This window comes from Colossoma macropomum, unplaced genomic scaffold, assembly GCF_904425465.1.
Source record: "Colossoma macropomum unplaced genomic scaffold, Colossoma_macropomum, whole genome shotgun sequence".
In the NCBI taxonomy this organism is placed as follows: domain Eukaryota; kingdom Metazoa; phylum Chordata; class Actinopteri; order Characiformes; family Serrasalmidae; genus Colossoma; species Colossoma macropomum.
In genome coordinates this window covers 28002531-28023954 of record NW_023494802.1, presented here as the reverse complement: position 1 = coordinate 28023954, position 21424 = coordinate 28002531, and the positions used below count along the sequence as shown (strand labels likewise).

The 21424-nt window shown below is 39.3% G+C and overlaps 1 protein-coding gene across 1 annotated transcript; it reads left to right on the top strand.

Annotated features, from left to right (window-relative positions):
* The first annotated feature begins 178 nt into the window (after positions 1-178).
* Positions 179-8573, top strand: cbln4 (cerebellin 4 precursor). The gene is made up of 3 exons (XM_036592187.1): positions 179-569; positions 7953-8069; positions 8356-8573. Exons 1-3 carry the CDS (start codon positions 294-296, stop codon positions 8551-8553), a joined length of 591 nt encoding a protein of 196 aa, XP_036448080.1. The 5' UTR covers positions 179-293; the 3' UTR covers positions 8554-8573.
* The last annotated feature ends 12851 nt before the right edge of the window (positions 8574-21424 follow it).

Here is a 21424-nt window from a genome sequence, read left to right as displayed (position 1 = left end):
TTCACACGCCTGCTGGAGTTGGAGAGGCTCAACTCGTTAGCGCAGCAGAGGAACATGACTAAAACTGTAACCTCGGTGCTTTCGGCGACACACCGCCATAGTCTGTAACCCTGAGAGGATGTCCGCGCGGATGTTTCGCTGAAACACACCGAGAAGCAGCACGAGGAGGAAGGAAAGAGGGAGGAAGGAAAGAAGGAAGGAAGGAGGGGGAGCAGCCCTACCTGAGGGGAACCGAGCGCCGAGACTGTGGAAGTTGTCGCTACAAGCTGGAGGAGGGGGCAGACCTTTGAATAATGCCGGGGAACAGGGTCACCCACGACTGCGTGGCTTTGCTGATAGGTGCCGTGGTGCTCGTGGCGGCTCAGAATGACACGGAGCCCATCGTGCTGGAGGGAAAGTGCCTGGTGGTCTGCGACTCCAACCCGGCCACGGAGCGGAGAGGCTCCTCTTCCCCCCTCGGCATCTCCGTGCGCGCCGCCAACTCCAAGGTCGCCTTCTCGGCCGTGAGGAGCAACAACCATGAGCCGTCGGAGATGAGCAACAAAACCAGAATCATTTACTTCGACCAAGTAAGACTACTGAAGCTTTCCCCCTTTTCTTTCTTTTAAATCTGTTAGTAAGAAGTTGCGGCAGTTAAAGGGAAATTCCACCCATTTTTCAAAATTTCTACACAATTCAGTTGTTGAGACGAAGTCGTTCAGAGCGGTTTAGTGTGAAATGGTTCATTTATAGAGAAACTGACTGACTGGTTTCTTTACAGTGATGCTGATGGGAACCAGGAGTCACGATGACTACAGTGCTAATATGGCCATTTTATTTACTATCCAAAACCACCAATGAACCTACACGAGCCGGATGTTGATGATGGCAAAATAGTGGTTAATCTAAAAAATATTATTCCTTGGGGACTGTTTTACCTCTAGACACTCATACATATGTATCCCATCCACTGTGAATCGATTAAAATACGTTTTAGACCAAAAACTTTATCACTCTCAGACATAAAACATGAACCATTTTTTTGTAATAACTTTATGTAAGGGAGCTTTTAGAGGCGGACGTCTGGTTCCTATCACTACCACTGTGAACAATTCTGACTCTGTGCGTTTCTCTAGAACAGAGCATTTCACACCAAACCACTCTGAATGACTTTACATGCATTTGATTTGCAGAAATGTTTAAAAATGGGTGGAGCTCCCCTTTAAGTGAAAAGTCTACAGTAATGCAGGTTAACGCGCGCGAGCTACAAGTTCGGAAGACCTTTTTTCCTGACAGGACGAAAACGGAAGATTTTTTCCTGTCAGGAAAAATAACGCTCGCACGTAGAAGTAACATAAAAACCTTGGTTAAATTGCGGTGAACCTCATGTTGGCGCTGGATATAACTCGTGTCAAATTTGCGCTTGTAAATAAATCCCGTTCTTTGGTCGAGATATCCGTGAACATCCAGACGTCGTGCTTCGGAATGTCTGGCGGTTAACGGACAAACTACCAGAGGAGCCCGTCCAGTAAACCTCATATACATGACAAACACAGATTCACGGCACATGCTACGGGACCACTGCTTTCTAATAACTATTTATCCGTTAAATAACAACCAGATTTAGATCTGCAGAATATGTCAGTTTTAGTGTGAATTTTTTTTTATCGGTGTAACATTTCTACAGAGCCCTGAGTTCAAGTCTCAGCTTATAAACTGTGACAACCAGCAGTCACTCTTTATTAGTGTGAGCGGTTAATCAAGTCTGTTTCAGGTTCAGGCCATTATGAACCGCGATTGGTGCCGTTTCATTATAGGAGTGTCCTTTTCTCTGGTGAATGCAGTTTGAAATGACCACTGGAAGCATCCCATTACAACTGTGTGTTAGCTATTGTATTGGTCACAAATTAATCATTGTTATAGTTTTCAAAAATGTGCACTGCAAAAGCATAAAAGTTCATTTCAGAATTTTAAAACTGTAAAGAGCACTGCTTTAAACAGACTACTACGTCCATTCTGCAGTGTTGAATTAACTCTTACAGCGTTCGTTTATGTGTAGATGAACTTGTGTGTACTAATAAAACATTTCCGGTGTTAATTCCACACTGGGAATTTCGCAGTGTAGACCCTATGAACTTGGAAAGCTCATCCTGAGTATTACAGAAACTGCTGCAGACACTGTATTCAGCATTGCGTTCTAATGCCTGACTTATCCTTTCTGTGTACTGCTGATGAACCCTAACCTTACATCACACTGAAATTTGATCTAGTTGTATGTGCTGTAGCCTTTTTGCTTAAGTCATTCTGTCGTTTCTGTTTACCTGAACCGTATATGTTGCTTTGGCTTCTCTGATGCTTCTCCCATTCACTAGTCACTCAGATCCATCACACCAGTAGCTGGGGGCACATTCTGACTGCATGTCTGAGTTCACACTTGGCCTGAACTGATTGAAACATGTAGAAGATATTCAGTCATACTCTTGTACACTTCTAAGTCTTAAAAATAATGTGTATTTTGCTTTTTTCCCCTGATATATATTCATCCTGCGTGGTCTTCTTTGTCGCGGCTATATCGCTGCAGTTTCCTTCGGGATTAATAAAGTTTCTGTCTGTCTAGTATCTGCTTGTATAGCAAGAACTCCGCCGCAAGAGGTACACCTGTCATTATTAGCTTACTTAATCGAACACAAGGCCCAATTATTCCAGAAACTGTGAAGCATATAATCCAAGCAGGCTCAGTAAGTACAGTTGGAGTGACTTAAGGACAATGTTGAGTTGGTTTGGAGTATCAGTAGGACCAGTAGCTATGTCAGGTTATGTTTTATTGAACTAATTTTAGATATGTATCCCTTGGTTGAATTAATTCCTAAATGAGGACACCCAGAGTGAATTACTCTGACCTGTTCACTCAAGGTCCTGAATTTGAACGTTTGGTGTGGGCCCCGAAGATTATTCGTACAGCTTAACAGACGGACTGTGGCATATATTAACTGTTAACGATGCAGTACATTATACCACACCCCGATATACCTTTTCCCGTTATGTCCCTCTCATACTCTCTCTTATCTCTCCCTCTGCAAAGACAGTACTAATAGCTGTACATTTTGATGCATGACACAAGCTAAAACTCTGCTTCTTTTCTGCTGAGATGCGCTCTGTATAGGCTGCCCTTGAGGACCTATTATTCCCTACTCATTACTTCGGCTGTAGGGGCAGGGGAGAAAAGAAAGCTATAAAAGAAGATAGCTTGACCAGCTGCTTTCAGCTCCTAGTTTCTGCAAACCTCAACGCACAGACCATCGGCCAATGAACCGGCCATGCAGCCGGCTGGGTTGCTCTCACCCTCTGTCCATCTTGTGGATCGAGGCCTCTCGAGGCCTTTATGTAACTCTCTGGCGGCAAAGCAAGCGATGCTGGCCTGCTACGTATTGTTAGAGGTTTCTGTTGATGCCAGCTAAGCTCCCAATGGGACCAGCTCTGGTGCCGACGCTGCTTAATCTTTTCCCACACTTGCTGGACTGAGCTGGCCAGGTTTGGAGAGAACTATAGTGTGTCCACTTGTGAGGTATCTGGAGCTCCTAGATATGCCCATGGCAGGGGAGCGTGTCTCATCTATGTCCCAGGATGATTATGAGAGAAAAGAGCTGTTTTGGGTTCTGGGTCAGGCCTGGGTTCAAAACTGAGAATCTGTTGGGTTGTTCGTTTTCACAGAATTTTTGAAAAAATTTAGGCTATTATGTGTATCTTTGCCTTTTATATCATTCCAGGAATTTCTAATGCTTTTATGTTTGGAGAACTTATATGTTTGATATTTCAGTGTTAAAACGTGTTGCAGATGCATTACAAAGTAATAATAGCTAAGGTTCCACAGTGTATTTACTGCGAAAAGAAATACATGAATGGGATCTTTAAAGAAATGGTTAAAAACTAACTTATTAACACAATTTCTCCCTTACTCTAAGTGTAGTTGATCATCCGAGACATGTTTGGTGCCCAAAGCTTGCCATTTTAGTTTATACAGGAGCTATTGCAGCTAAAAAGTAATGGAAATGTATGGCACTCATTTTAGGTGACATAAACTTATTTATATTAGCTGTGTTGTTAGGGCTCAATCTTGAGGGGGAATGGCAAGAAAAAGACAAAAACCACACACCCTGTAAAAGTACCATCCCTTCTTTCCATCCTCTTTGGATTAATGTAACATTAAAGTAAATAAAACTATTTTTATTTCGTCCATATGTGAGTTGTGTCATTTCATACAAAGTTTCGGTCAGGGCAGTACGCATGTGTACCTACAGAAGATGTGGGTGTGTAGAGTCAAACACTTTTGCTTTTCATTGGTAATACGATAGCCATAGGGGACACTAGATATATAGCAAGATCTGTGGGTCTTTCTTTAAAAAGAACAACTGTTATGATAACCAGTGGTAACCTGTAAGGCTACACTGATGTGGGAATTGTAGGCTGATGCCTAATGCTGTCACGACATGTCATGACATTTTAGCTGACGATTGTCATATAAATAACTGCAATTAACAGTTTAATTGTATTTTCTTGTCAACTGTTTGCAACTATTAAAGTACAAGCCTAAAGTAGCCCCATTGCCTGATTTTACTTGCTATTTGTGGTTACTTAGTAGCTAAAACTATTTTGGTTGTACTGTTGAATCAGTACTGCACACACTCACTCACAGCAAATGTCTGCAGTTAGACAGAATTACTTATGGAGTTAAGCAAAGGGGCCTTCTGGTGGGCCCTGGTCATTTAAGAGGTTAAAGAAGAAAATCTTGAGAGGTACCAATAAATGATTTAGCATTGCATATAGTGAGTAGTGTTGTGTACAGTAGTGAGAGTAGTATAGAGCGTAGTAATTTATGTAATATAAGGAGTGGAAAATGGCTGGAACAGGTATAGATGTGCATTTAGCCAGAAACCACAAACTGGCTCAGTGGGTGTGACTAACCTTGATCATAACTGATGGCATTATGAAATGGTTCAATTTGAAATCTGACATTAAAATATAATGCATGTGTCCTCAAATGCATACATTTAAGACAGTTGTAATAAAATGAATTCTTATGACCTGAATCACAACATCTGATAATTGTAGAATTAAAAAAGAGCTTATAGACAAATTAGAAATTAACAAATGACAGTTTTATTATAAGTTAAGAAATCTGAAAAGGCTTTTAGCCTGTGCCCCAATTATTGCTTGAAGCCACCATCAGCCCTGAATTTTTTTGGCTATTTGACCACTGCTTGTATCTCCAGTACAAAACTAAAGAAGCAAACTTCAGGCATCAAACATGTCTAGATTGATCGACTGTGATTGGGGTAAGAGGAAAATTGGGTATGTTTGATTTTTTTGGCAACATTACATATCACTGTATTTTTCCCATATATAATGGTATCATGGTAACACATATTTAAATTGCTTTCTGATTACTTGTGTCTTACAAATCTGACGTAGCTAATTTTGATTGGACTGTTTTGTTCTCTTTTCTTCTTCTCTTAAAAGTTTATTAGGGAACCTCACACAGTATTGTAAATGTTAAGGTTTACGAAATGGAAACTATTTAATACGTTTTTTATCCCAGCAAATAAGATTTTGTAATTTATCAATGCTGCTAGATCAGTGTAACACTCTGGGCGCTTTCACTCTGACATTGGTTGTGGTGGACCAATCAGAAGTTTTTTTTAGTTTGGTTTGTTTTGACAAGTGTGAACCAAACAACAGTGGTCTGCCAAAAATCCTGAGTCCACTTCCAAGTAAACCCTTGTTCAGTTGATGGTGGGAACTAGGCGTGGGCAATATGACGATGTTTTATTGCTATTTGTGACCTTTTTTGTTATTGTGATACACAATATGCTTTTCGTGGATATTGTTAGTGCTTAAGGAACACTGATCATCTGCATGTTACATTACAAAGAGAGCATAATTAGTCTTGTTTATTTGAGTTTAGTGCAGGGTGGAAATGTTGTGAAAGGCTGGATAATAATCATTGTATTAAGAGTTTTTAAAAGCAGTTTTAAAATGTGACACTACTAGCAAAATATTGTGATATTGTATATATTGTATATATCGGCTATAGTAAAGATTTCTTTAAGCATTGTAATAAACTGTTCTTTCTATATCTCCCACCCCTAGGGAGAATGCATATTTATGATGGTCTGCACAAAATGAGGGAATTCAACATCAGGGAATTCGTTCCTCTCCTTATAGCAGCACATTAGCACTGTCTGCATAATCTGCCTGTTTTGACATTTGATTCTCGGCAGACGCTCATGTCTTTCTTGTGGGGTGAGCTGCTACTAATAATGGCAGACGAGTAATAAACTAATAGCGAAGCAATGCATTCGACTTTGGCACATGGGACGCATTTTTGGCCAAGCATTAGAGACCTGGTTAAATTCACATTGACAATCCAATCAAACATAACGAAGCAGAGATCAGGAGCGAGAATAAGGTTTATTTTTATTGCATTGATTATGATGCATGTGGACATTTAAGCATCTCAATTTTCATGGGTAGGATAATACATTTATATCAAGAATATATGTGAGAGATAGATATGGCAAGTGAAAGTTAAAAACTCTTGCTTTTTTGCGCTAATGGAGGCAAATGTGAAGGTAGCTGAGCACTTGCCAGTATCCCTGCCAGATTTATGACCAATCATCAAACATCTGAGTGTTGGGGTGAGTGAAAATATAGTATCTTGATACTTAAAGACATTTTCAAGATACACAACACATATCACAATAATTTGACACACAGACATGATGCACTAGTAGTGCAACATTTAAAAACAGCCATTAAAAATTCTGGGCATGATTTTTTTTCAGTATTTGCCATACAGCACAGCACTAAATCCAGTTAAATAGAATGGTTATGTTCTCCTTTTAATGGAGCATGCAGTTGGACAGTGTACTGAAGATGAAATATTGTCATATTGCCCATCCCTACCTACGTGTATAAATTGGTGCACTTTGCACTGTTGAAATGTGAAACCAGTTGAAACCAAATGAAAAGAATACAATGTCACAAATAAACCTGAACTCTGGTATGGACTTTAGAAAACAAGCTAGATGTCAAAACAGCCTTATACCACTATGCTGGTATAGACAATATAGAACTAAAAAAAATAGTAAGGCAAAGTCCTTAAAACTTCACTTCTCAATTTATAGAGGGAGGTTTTTGCTTTAAGGGTCTTTGCAGTCTAAAAGTGGCACAGTAAATACAGTGAGCCAAAATCCCAAAGGGCCCGAGAGACAATAGAGTCTGCACAATCAAAATATCTTCTCTCCTCATTCATCCATGTTCCTTAACCAGGAGGAGCTCATAGAGGAAGGCAACATGGCACATCCAGGGTTAAGCATTAGTTCAAACTGGACCATCCTTCAAACCTTTGTGCTTTTAAATGTTACCCAGCAGCTTCAAGAATGTCAGAGCAAGAGCCCATTTCTCTATTTGCAAGGTTAAGATCATTTTGAATTGAATACATGCATGGTCTTTGACCATGAGTGTTTTCTTATCTCATATGATACATCCAGTATAATTATGCGTGTGAGCTATGATAAGTTCAAATTCACTTTCTGTGTCATGAACAGTAGATTTTTCTCCATGCTGTTGCTTTGTGGGGAATAATTGGTCCCGAATTGCAAGACTGGTCAGGGCTGTAATCTTCGTCAAAATAGCTTTGAGGATGACTCAGTCAGATTGAGTGTAAGAAATCCTGATTATTCTTTGACTGCAGTGGAGCATGACAGCAAGGAAATCCTTTGCTATGCATGAGTGCATATATAAATCAAGTCTATTCCCATCTCTTGCTAATATTTTCAAGGTTTTTAGTTTGAATCTGGAAAGAGCACAAAAGAGAAATACACTGTGGCCAAGATATTTCTTCATAATAGCATTTGCTGAATTCTTAGTTAATTTCATGCTTTGATACTTCTAAAATATTTCTCCCCCCACAGGTTCTTGTCAACATAGGAAACTATTTCACTTTGGAATCTGTATTTCTGTCCCCTCGGAAAGGCATCTACAGCTTTAACTTTCATGTTATTAAAGTATACCAGAGCCAGACCATACAGGTGAGAATGAAACAGACAATGCTTTGCAGAAATATATAAAAATATCAGTTACATTTTTTTGTAACTAGCTGAAAATGCATGCATATGTTTGTGCATGAATATAAAGGCCATCATAAAAAAGTAGAACAAGTGCTGCTACTTTTAAGTGCCAGGTCATTTTAAAACAAAGGGTACATCTTGTAGGACAAGCATGTGATAGATGAAGTTGTCCCTTGTGCTTGATAAAAGCCAGCTACACGTATTTGACCGTGATCTTTATGTGGATTTGCCCTCCACTGTCTTTCAGGTGAACTTGATGCTAAATGGGAGACCGGTCATCTCCGCCTTTGCGGGTGACAAAGATGTTACACGTGAGGCTGCCACCAATGGGGTTCTCCTGTACCTGGACAAGGAAGACAAGGTTTACCTGAAACTGGAGAAGGGAAATCTGGTTGGTGGGTGGCAGTACTCCACCTTTTCTGGCTTCCTCGTCTTTCCTCTGTGAAGAAGAGGCGAGCGGCTCTGCCACCTCCGCCGCAGGCCAACAACTTATCGTCATTTTGTAACCAATCTGTCAGCATTAACTGGAAGTACCCGAACGGAGGCGTTCTTCCAGACGCTCATTAACTGTTGCCTAAAGGAGGAAAAGGGACCGTTGGAGAACTGTGGTGGCAACTCGATGTCCAGAAAGTATGCGTTTCCCTTTTCACGATGCAAACCACATATAGGGGACTGCTGCAAGTCATTGTTGCCTTCATATCTTTAGCAAATTCTGCAGAAGCATTTTGCAACTTTGAGTTCAGAGATGTGGATTTCTATTTATTATTTTTTTTACCATGCGTGGTTCATAGTTGCTGGTTGCAAATGAGTTTAATCAGTTACTCGTCCGTGGGGTCAGTGTGTGTCGTTTATGGTTGATCGTGCATCAGATGTTTGATATGTCAGCCAAGCACTGTTTCTTTGGAATGTTACAGGGGCACAGTGTCTCCATGTTTGCACAGCAAATGGGTCTCTGTTGACAAATAAGAAGATTAAATTAATATTGCAACACAAAAAGAAAACACTTAAAGCAATAGGGCACTTTATAATGTATACCTAAGCAAACCCTGAGCTCTGCAGTATATATGTACAATAACTCTGGGGTAACCAACCCTGCTTCTGGAGATATACTACAGAACTACCAGCAGGATTTACCTTCTTCAAGAGCACCTGAATATTAGTATTGGGTTAAAGGAATAGTGATGTGAATAATGTTAATGTGTCTAGCAATTAATGAAAGCAAATAGTCGCCAGTTAGCATAGCACTGCTCAAATTAGTCTTATGTCTGATGATGGCTAACAAAGTTTAAGCAGTTAAAGGCCCCCAGTGATGGTAAAAACTCATGTTGTTCATTTATTGATTTATTTCATGCAAACCATACCACTAGTATTCCTATATGTAAACATAACTGAACTTTACACTTGTTGGGTGACGTGATATCCTACAACACTACTACCTTCACTGTACCTGACATAGATAAGATTGTTCTAGTTGAGCTCATGGGGGTGGGGCATTGTGCAGATATCATGCCTTTACAAAAAATGCTTATATGGTGTACATTTTAGGACATCCTAAGACCACAGCGTCAGTTTTTAGATATCAGAAAAAATGACTTCAAGTCTTGAGAAAACTCTAAGTGGCCACAGACATCAAAGGCTCAGACAAAACAGCCTTCTATAACAAAGTTCAGATTGGAAAATGTTACTAATACTATTGGCCAAATTAACCCCTTAAATGGCCCACTGGTGGGCCCAAACGTTTCTTACACTCTTCTATAACCTAAGAAAGAATAAGAATCCCTGTAGTTACTAATTAATAAGCCTGGGTTTTCAAGACAACAATGTACACCTTCAACTTGAATGGAACTATGTTATTATTGGGGTTTTTTTGACCAAGATTAAGCTTCAGCTCCTGTTTATTCCTGCGTCTTCTTCAGTGTTAGGGACCGTCACAAACTTACGAGAAGAAGAAGTGTTATGGTTCGTACTATTATAGTTATCATTATTGCTGTATGTTTAAACGCTTTATGGAAATAAATAAAAAAACAAAAAAAAAAAAACAAAAGGTGATAAAAGGTAAAGCAATGAATGCACTTTTCCACATGGTTACCTGAATAATAGGATTCTGTTACCAGCACAGACCTAATTAAAATGATATGTTAGTTGACGGCAGCATTGTTTGAAGCATTAGCATGTGTGGTTGAGCTAAGATCGGATTCTGGAGGAAGATTTCCAGGAGCAGAGTTAGACATTCCTACGTTTATTGGAGTCTGTTGATCATTTCTCAACGATCTGTGATATCGGTGTGTTTTGGGAGTCATCACCACCCTTTAAGCTTTTTCATATTTCAGAGACCTCGAGATATGAAACAAAAAATTATTATTATTTTTAATTATGGCATTTCACTGCCAGTAGAGTCAGGTGTATTTAGTGTTTTAGTCATATGTATTTGCAATACAGTATCTCTGCAGCATTTCAGAATTACATCTTTCAGCAAAGTGCTGTACTGGAAACAATTCTGGCGAGTGCACACAAATTCCAAGAAAATAATAGCAGTGAAGTGACACTGAAGTGTTCACTAAGCATCACAAAGTTAGACTTGAAATAGCAACAGAAAACAGTTCTATGAAAGCCCTTAGTATAAGCATGTTTGGAAGCAACTGGTTTTCTGTTCTTTTACTAAATACAGGGAAATGTGCTGAATATTATTCATATTATTTGCAGTCATATGCTACAGATACAGCAAGCAGACATTAAGTTGAAAAATGGAAGAATGACAAAACAGTTCAACAGCAGGCTGCATTTAATTAAAAAGCGCTTAGTTGTTTCTCAGTAACGAATAATCATTATATCAGTACTAACATCTTGTTCCAAAGAACAATTAAAGGCAACATTTCTATCCTGAATCTAGCTTTGATTTACAGGCCATGCTGTTGTTGATAACTGAACTAGAATCAGTGCTCCAATTTTTCAGATTCTGGTGAATAATTTTGTTCTAGCAAACAGGCAATAGAGGATGACCGGATATAAAACAACTTCAGTAAGCACTCCCAGAACATAAAGACATTACAGAGAACCACAAAGACTGTCTATAGGCTGCAGGTGGTGTATGGTGAGCTGTATTATTGGAGTAAAGTCATCGGAAGTGCTTTTGTTTTACTAAGGAGAACTGAACAATGTACTCAAATGATTGAATTTGCAATTAATTATGACGAGCAGTGTTGTTGAGGTGTTAATGAACATATGGAAATATTGTGGACATAAGATATGTGGATATAAGCATTACATCATTCCTGGCCTCACTGTAATCTATACTATGACAAACAAAACAGGTGGTCAATTTGCCCAATGTTTTTATAGCCGATGATGTTACATTGTTAAAAAAAGATGGTTTTCCAAGCACTCACAGAAAAAGTTGCTTGTCACACCTTCTCTGGTGCTCACAGCTCAGTCGCTCATCAGACAAGATTGCTTTATTAGTTATGTATTGGCAACAGCTGGGCGATCCTGTTTATCTGCAGCTGCTGCTTGATTTGTAGTCTGTGAGTGTCGCTCTGCCCATAGCTTTCTGTGGTACTGGCCTTTCGGAATACCTCTAAACGATTACTTTGCCCTCAAAACTTATTTAAAACCTGTGACTCGGGTTTGCTTGTGTGCAATATATATAAACACAGAGTGTTCGATTTTCACCGTCGTCCGTTTACAGGCACCTTTTGTTTCGAAAGATGTTAAAATATTCGAGATGTTAAAGTTCAGAGAGAAAGCGGATGCTCAGCGAAGCACACCGTTTCAAGAAACAAAAGCTTTTTGGCTTGGCTCAGAGTTGCACATCTGTTGAAGTAAAGGCCCTCTAGATGATGCAGCAAATTGAATAATGTGAGAAGAATGTGGTGGAGGAAAAAAAGCACTATCCTCAACATTCTTTCCCAACTTTTTTTTTGTCCTAATTGCAGTGCGGGACTCTCTAGGTAATTGGATCACAATGGATATTTTCTTACTATTTATATCAAGTGACTCATCCTCTTGCATTTATTTGTGTAAATACTCTCTTTCATGAAAAAGTCACTATTGCGTATTGTTTCACTGTGCTTGGACATTCAGAGTCCCTAGATAATATTGCGCTTAGACAAACCACGCTAATCCTCTTGAACGGAGAGACGGTCATTTATCTGCCAGGCATCATAAAGAGTTCTTTAGTCGGTCTGATTGTAAATGCTGTGCTGAGTGGAGCGCTTCACTTTGCTTACTGCGTATTGATTTGTGGTCAGCGCAAATGGATCATAGAAAGGAATGATACTGAAGCCTCACTATCTGTTGGCAAGTTGACAGCTGGTACTGAATGTTAAAGAGGAGTTAAAGGTGACTCTGGCATTAATGGAACACTCTTAAAAAATAAAAATAAAACAGGTTCCTACATGGTTCTTGGCTTGTGTGTAGGGTTCTAGGAAAAACCTTTAGTTTATGTTGAATCTTTACATTATGTAGAGGTTACTTAAACAGTTAAAGTGTTCTTCACACTTGCACATCTCATCTTAGACATCTCAAAAATGGTTCTTCAAAGAATGGTTCATCCATTGAAAGGTGCTTTAGGGAACCAAGGGTGTTTTTTCACTGCACAAATTACTGGAACCTTTGGCACCAGATAACTGGAACTGTGCTTTTTCCAGAGCCCATTGCTCCCAGTTTTATGCTCAATATAGATACCAACAGGACCTACTGATACTTGTAGGTGTTCTCATCTGCACTTGGAAACACTTGCAGCTGTAGCTAACAACAATTTAGCATATCTGTTACTTTTTCAGGGGAAGATAAGTTACCAAGCACCATTACACGACTCACCAAAATGTGAACTAGAATGGTGTATTTATGTGTCTCTTGCTATTTGTAGATTTATTACGTTGTGAATAGGTGAAATAAGCTAGCTTAAAAGCCAGTGCTAATGCTATTAGCATTTATAGCAGTCTCCCCAGAGTGTTTTTTGCACATATTTTCCACTCTTGACAGGGAAAAAATGAAGCTTTGCTTGATTCGATACTTGATTCTGTGTGAAGGTAGACATTTGTGAGTGCAGCAAAGTGCATTATATTAATTGTCAGCATAACTATTGTTAAACCAAGATAAGTAGTAAGCAAGAAAGCTAATGCGTTAGTTCGAGATAACACAAGTGTTTAAATGTAGACATTTTGAGTGGATCGCAGTATATTGTTCCATTTCAGTTAAGCTAACTAGGAAACAAGGTAGCTTGTTGGCATAAGATGTTTACTGTTATTCACAGTTATTATGATGGTTCCAGCTGTCTCAAGCAGGTGAACAATGAACTAGACCTAGAACAGTAAGTTCTGTTGGTCAGTTTTTGTTTTTTGAATGTGCGGTGGGAAAATGACCCCAAAGTCTAAAGAACCTTTTCTGGCACGCTTGTTTTTAAAAGTGAATTTGAAGATTACAATATTCTAACCATTCTTGTTTATACAACCCAGCCTTTCCCCGCTCTCCTCCAAGACAGTATGTCTTTGTCACACCCACATGTACCCCACCTACTCACTATTCGTTCACTTATCACTGTTCACTCATTATTAGTTCACTGTTTTGAGGTCTAAACATGGCAAAATATATGTATTGTATCAGCAGTTGAAGGAAAATCTTGGCATTCATGTTACACCACCTGGATTGTCGGGAAAGTTGGTGCTTGAGCAGCCGAAAGGGACTGAGACTGTGATGGTTCCAGCGTTTTCTGAAGAGGTGGATTTCGAGCCAGTGGACCTGCTTGTGTAAACAGCACGGTGAATGCAGAGGGACACGTAACTGCAATCGTCTGGGGCGGCTTCAGCCATGCGGCAGATGGAAATGTATCAGCCCTGAACGCAGCCTGCCACTTTTTGTCCTTTAACACTCCCCTTTTTCATCTCTTGGATTTTCATCTTTCATTGCTTTTTACAAGAGAGACCACAAAAGAGCCAGCAAATGACAGATGTTTGATTGTGCGAGACTCTAAAACGGCTGAAGACAAGATAAGGACGCATTGGAAAAGGAGTGTCAAACATACTCGCACTGCAATGCGCAAACACGATGCGCCATGGAGCACTGCGTTATTGCAAAGGGGACAGCATCTGGTCCATGTAATCGATTCCACTGATCGTTAACATGTATCCGACCGCATGGTTGGATTGTGACTGACTTTTTCAAAAAGCCTTTAAAGAGTCATTATGTGTTTCTGTCCAATTAAATCAAAGCATCTGTGATTAACTGTGGTCCCTGTTGATTTGAAAGTCGGATTGGGCAGTTTCTGCTCAAGGCGAAGAGTGGACGAGATTATTTTTTTGTATACCATGTCCAGCTGCTCTCATACTGTAGAGCCTGGAGGGGAAGGAAAGGAGAATCCATACACTATAATTGTGGTGAGACCTCAGGTTTCAGAAGGCAGCAGGCTAACGATCATTCCATCTAAAGATCTCAGAGAATGTTGATCAGGGCTGCACAGTATGGACAAAATACAGTTGCAATTCTGTTGCTACAAGAGGTGTAAATATCTGACCTCAAAACAATATGATTATGAGGAAGCGATCCTGTGCATAATGAAGTCTCAGATTTCACCACAATTCAACTAGATTATTTTGGGATCATTCTGTATTGTTTTAAAAATACACTGCATTACAAATACAGATATTTACATAGCAGCAGTATCTAGACATTAATAACTATATGTGTAATTGGGGGTACACTAATTAGTTTATACTGGGCCCATATATTTAATTATAAATTCCTAAGAACATTTAAAATTGCTTAAACTTCCATGAAACAATTTAAAATACTCTTAGACTTTCTGTTGACTATATGGGGATTGTGGGCAGATATCTGATATTTTACATTTACTGACAATTTATCTGCCAGTGCTCATACATAAACAGCAAAATGTAGAAACTTGGGCTAAATCTACTTATATTACACAAAAATAAAACATTACAAATGCATTAAAATGAATAAAATGGAAACATTTTAGTACAGCAGCCCAGCATTGCCTAAACACTCTAGTCTCCCAGAGTATGATAAATGTCAAATATTGGTTTGAAATATCCTCTGACTGATGCTCATATTTGTTAAAGCAATTATCTGATTATACCAATGTTAGCTATCGCAATGGTAAATATTTGTGAATGTGTGAAAATTCAACTGGTTTGCTGAATTGTTAAAAGGGGAAAGGGCAAAAAAAGAAAAGCAATCTCCAAGGCAAGGTCAGAAAGGCATTTTTAGTGGCTAAAATGTGAACTGTTTTGACCAGGAGCACCGGCCAACAGGCAATTTCGTCCTCTGCCTAGCAAATACAAGTTAGATCTACTTTTAATTATTACAGCTCGAAGGATACTTACATCTGCTAAAATCCAGAACAGGAGCTCCTTATTAACACTGTGCATTACTAAACCTCGAACAGCTATTGTAATATAGTGACTGTGATATGCCTGTCAAATGGCAGTTAAAAACTGGCCTTCACAATGAACACACAATGAACGAACTTATTTATATTTATTGGATTACATGAGTACCTCGATTTGTTGGGAAAAAACATCATAAAGGAGTGTCTGAGGTTAATCAGTCAATAACTACTGACAAACATTGTGCAGCCCTATTACTGGTGTGTTCTAGTTAATGAGCTGCACCTACCTACTTATTGGCCATTTTACCAGAAAGACTAACCATATAGGTGCATTTTTAGGTTCACATTTACAGACTGTAATAAATATGTTGCTGTGCAGCTGTTTGCTGCCCTCTACCTCAACCATCAATGGAAAAAGCCCACCACAGGACCACCGCTGACTGGATGTTATTTGGGTGGTGGACCATTTGGTTGCACAGCAGTGACACCAACATGTTAGTGGCTTGTTAGTGCGTTGCTTTTGTACATCAATGTCACTGCTGGGTTGACCAAAAATATCCAGCCATCAGTTGTCTTGTGGTCAGAAACTGACCATTGATGAAGGGCTAGAGCACTGGTTCTTAACCCTTGTCCTAGAGGCCCCTTACTCTGCACAATTTTGTGCTCTAATCAGGGGCTGGGTGGGGATTAGGAGTATTCCAAGTGCCCTGAAGGAACAATGTTTTTAGCAAGTGATTATTAGGCTTACTCAAAAGATTCTTAATTGAAATGCTTCATACATTAAATAATAATTAAAGATTAATTTTAGATTGCCAAAAACAATGCTTCCTGCATTCTGTCATCCCTCCAGTGGGCCCTCTGCATAAACATTCAGTGGATTAGCTCACAGTCTGTAAGAAGAACTAGAATTTTGTTTTTTAGTTCAAATGGAGATGCAAAAACATAAATCAGGCATTCAAAAATGGCAGGAAAAAAATGAATAAGGAACAATGAAAACAAGGTAGACCCCAGTTTTTGGGGGCAAATGTGGATTAGCAATATATTGTCGCTCTCAGACGTTTGTGGTGACTTTACAGGAGAAGGTAAAAGCTTTATTTTGTAATGAAAGTCAATGTAACAAGCTTTTTTCAAGAATTTTTGAACCATTTCTGTTAATCCATTCATCATGAAATTTTTAACACAGTGCAAAGGGTGACTGTAACTTTCAAAATATGCAAAGAAGTAAACAAAAATGGAGATTCAAGGCTTTTGCACAACAGCGACAATATACTAGAGCTGTTAATAGTAAGGAGATACGTTTTTATCGCCTTCCCTGAAAAAGTAGTAGTGCAGAATACCCTCTGTTTTTGTGTTAAGATGTCCTGTTCTCTCAACCACTGAAATGTAACAGTTTAACTTGAAAGTGAAGGTGAAGTAGAAAGTGGTTCAGTGTCTGCAATGTGTGCCAAGGACTTGCCTCCCCTTGTATCTTTGGGTCTAGGTAAACCAGAATATTTCTATAGCTGGCTAATGTAATATGCTTGTGGAGATTTTAATTGGCTTTGAGCCATTGATCTGTCCATTAGAGAGTTTTGCTTCAACTGTCAAGACACATTTGAAAAACAATTTTCAGCTGCATACAGTATATTGATATGCAGTTATGTTGCTTATATTCATATTCACAGCTGCATGCAGATGGAGATATCCAATTATACAGAATTATAACAACATAAAAAGTAGGGTTATGAAAATATTGGTACACTTTAATGTCGTGACATGTTCTGCTAAGGGAAATGAGGTTAGGAACCCATGCATGAAATATTTAGGGAGTCCAAAATTCCTCCTGGTGCCATTTGGCTCAAACTCACTCACCTGAATTGGAGAAGTGCTTGTTAAAGAACTGATTATTTGGATGAGGTAATGACTAAAATATGCAGAGCAGAGGGCCTCCAATACCAGGACTGAGAACAAAAGGCTAGAGCAGTGGTCAGCAACCCTGCTCCTGGAGATCTACTTTCCTACAGACTTCAGCTCCAACCCTAATTGGACCCACCTGATCCATCTCATTACTGCCTTCGGAAATCCTTAGTAAGCTGAATGAGGCATGTTGGATTCTGGTTGGATGTGAAACCTGCAGAAACATAGATCTCCAGGACTCCCAGGGGTACAGGGTGTGGCGATGTTGGTGACCATTGGGCTAGAATATGGCTAGCATGGAAAAAGATGACCTTTAGTATGTAACTGTACACCTAGGTGTACCACAAAGTAAGTGTGTCTAATAAAGTGGTCAGTAAGTATCTTGGTCACTGTCTATTTTAGAACATTTTAGAATTAGACAGCTACCAGGTAACTATGCTGTGAAATAGCATCTCTGTCCTAGCTAATGGCGATGCATCCACCCCCGAACATGTAAATTTGGCACACTGCAGGCTATTTTAGGCAGATTGGTTTAAAATGCCACAAGGGAGCACTGAGGATTTTCTAATTATTATTTATCTCAGAACTGGCCTTTGGTTATAGCCATAGTTAAGATCTTTTATAATCCCAAATAGATTATTTCACATATGGCCTGGAGAACGTAGAATGTACTATAATACCCAAACCCACAATGCTTCTCTTCCAAGAGTGAAAGGCAACCTCGTGTCCATTTAAAAAAAAAAAAGTGAGAAATCACAAAAGAAAACACACACACACACACACACACACACACACACACACACACATCTTCTAAGCCACTTATCCTTCTGGTTCGTGGGGGGAGCTGGAGCCTATCCCAGCAGTCATTGGGTGGAAGGCAGGATACACCCCGGACAGGTCAACAATCCATCGCAGGGAAGTCTGAATATGAGAATTTAATAGTTAAATTCCGCTCAAGAGGATTTAGCATAATTGGCTCATTTGTCTATTCATCCTCTGTTAACACTACTGTGCACGCACAAGGCTTTCTTTTTAATTGTGAATTTAGGAAATGTGTTTTGTGGTGTCAGTGAGAGAAGCAAAGTGAGAGCAGGATATTTAATTCGCTCACAGATTCATAATAAGCACTAATTCACATCCTCCTGCAGTTCTGTCTGAAGAAAACCGCCTCCAACTAATCTCTAATATAACTTCTCAGAAAGAAGAGAAAGAAGTGTTTCTTATTCATTTTCTTTTCCTTAATCTTTTACTTCATCATGGCAAAACATAATTAAGTAAAAGATTAAATGTTGATATTTGTATGAGCAAACAAATAAATGTCACCACATTAAAAATGGATTGTTATTAGTGTTCAGGTCGAACCCGCCCTGACGTACTCATAGACAGAGGCTATCCTCAGGCTACTCATAGAGGCTGTCCTGCATGGCTGTCCTCAGTTTCCTGCATAAATATCTCAGTGCTTGTGAAAGTTTCTTGCTCGGCAGCTGAACCTCACTACAGAGAGCAGCACCAGTCCAATTACTCTAAATATTAAATCACCCCAGAGCAACAAAAGCATGCCAGGAAACCCCACTAAATGGATGCCTCATCCGACAACAGCCAGTTCTGCACATTTTGGAAGCTGACATTATGCAGAATCCGCACTTTCTATTTCTGAATAATTGGTCAATTTGGCCATTCCCCCACATGGTCTGAGAATGATAAATCTGTTTTTCTCAAGGAGGAGCGCATTAGAGTGCCCAGCAGCCAGCAAGACCCTTAACAGGTAGGATAAATTTGACCGTGGGATTCCTTCCCTGTTTACTGGATTCTCCTCATTTAATATTAAACACAGGAGTTATTACACTGACCGTTACTGAGGCTGGAAAACGAACTGAGAAAGCTGTTCTGCAAAGCACAAGAAAGTTTAAACTGGAAGCAAATAGTGCTTTACTTTATCCTTTATCCATCCATCCGTCTGTCCGTTCATCCATCTGTCATTCATCCAGGCAGCCAGTCATCCGCCCGTCCATCTATTCATATTTATCCCTCCATCCGCCCATCCATCCATCCATCTGTCCATGCCTCCATCATCCATCCATGTATTCATGTCCATCCATCTGTCCATTCGTCTATCTGTCATCCGTCCAGGCAGCCAGTCATCCATCCATCCATCCATCCATCCATCATCCATCCAGCTGTCCATTCATACATTTATCCATTCATCTATCTATTCATGTCCATCCATCTATCCATCCGTCCATCCATCCATCCATCCATCCATCTATTCAACTGTCCATCCAACCTTCATTCTTCCAGCCTATCCATCCATCCATTCATCCATCCATCCATCCATCCATCCATCCATCTGTTAATCCGTCCATCTGTCAATCCATTGGTGCATCTGTGCATCCACCCATCCATCTATCCATCCATCCTCACAACCATCCATCTGTCCACTTGTGTATCTATTCATCCATCTGTACATTCATCCATCCATTTCTTCGTCTTTCCATTCATCCATCCATTCACTGACCCAACCAACAGTTTTTAAGTGTAACTAAACTGAAACCGAATCAAACAGGAATAAAAGTACAAAGTGCTATATTTTGAACAAAATCACTAAACAGCTCACTGTCTGAACTATCAGTTTCCAGCCATGGCCCAGCTTTGCTATAGTGCAGAGTTTTAGGCACTGGTCCCGTTTAGTTTGCATGAGAGACAAGTCGAGGTCCTCAGTCATTATGGCCATGAAAGTAATTATTCACAGCTGGTCTAATTAGTGTGGAATATGCGATATCCATTATTCATATTGTGTTTGCTATTGTGAACACAGCCAATTACTTTACAATAATGCTATTCAGATTCAGAAATATCCCGCTAAGGTACATTTTTGGAAGTGGTGTGTTGGAAAGGTCAGTGAATCCAAAGGATAAATCACTGATACGCATAATAAAACAAACTCAAATTAAATCGTTTGTTATATTTGAACACTGAGGTTAATCTATGGTCTTAGAGCAATGACATTAATTTCCTGGATTTCAGAGGTGAACTACCCCCTTCATGTGGGTTGATTTTGGTAACTGATAAATAGTACGAAGGCCGTACAGTCCTAAGGGTCAGGGCTGCATATTCTGCCAGCATATTGGGTTTGACTGGCAGTGTGGTGCAGATGGCCCTTGACGCAGCAGCTTTCTGCTGTTAGATGCTCCGCTCAAGGTTACAGCGCACCCGAGTGATTTCATTCAGTTGCCCCATAACATGCCAGTGCTTAATGCCATATTGTGAAAACTGAACAGATTTCTGTGCTTGAATAGTAAATTTAATGCATGCATATGGAATATCTGTATCTGATTAAATTTAGTTTGGCAAGGTGATTGGAATTTCACAGATGGACTGGAAATCTGAAAATATGCCTGTTTTTTCTGGCCTAGTGAGGCAAACACATTAACAATGACAAAGAAGCTGGACTGTAATGCTGGGCATACAGTGGTGGAAGTGTGGTGCACAAAACTTTCTCATTTATAGAAATAGTGGTACCCTTCAAATATCCATGAGTTAAAATATACATGCATACAGTACATGCATACATAGACACAACCTTATATTTCAAACAAAAAATATTGTTCATTCTCACTTTCATACGCTGCAAAATGTTTACTTTTAACAGGCAATTTAACTAGTTTTATTAATTCAATTCAGATAAATTCTTTGAATGAAACATTGCAAACTAGAACTCTTGTTTAGATGAACAAAATCAATATTTTACATCAGTTCAAAACTCCAAAACACTTCAGCTGCTGTCCTGTTCAACATTTTACAATTTTTACTTTTTATTTTTTACACCATTTGAAAACACCAGTTGCACCAGCTGAACAAAAGTTCTAATGTAGCCTAGTTTGGACATAAATGGCACTGTCTGTCTTTTAAACTAAGAACCAAATCCTAAGAACCAAAAGCTTATTGTGTATGTTTTAGAATCCCTGTCAAACACCTGAGAAAGAAACTAAAAATAATGGAATAATGGAATTGATAAAATAAAACTATAAATAATTTATAAATAATTATAAATCATTTTAATATAAAAAATAAA

Bases quoted from the DNA above. Each gene is read 5' to 3' on its own strand.
- cbln4 (XM_036592187.1), top strand. From the start codon at position 294: ATGCCGGGGAACAGGGTCACCCACGACTGCGTGGCTTTGCTGATAGGT. The intron at 570-7,952 runs GTAAGACTACTG...CTCCCCCCACAG, and splicing joins GAATCATTTACTTCGACCAA to GTTCTTGTCAACATAGGAAA. The intron at 8,070-8,355 runs GTGAGAATGAAA...ACTGTCTTTCAG, and splicing joins ACCAGAGCCAGACCATACAG to GTGAACTTGATGCTAAATGG.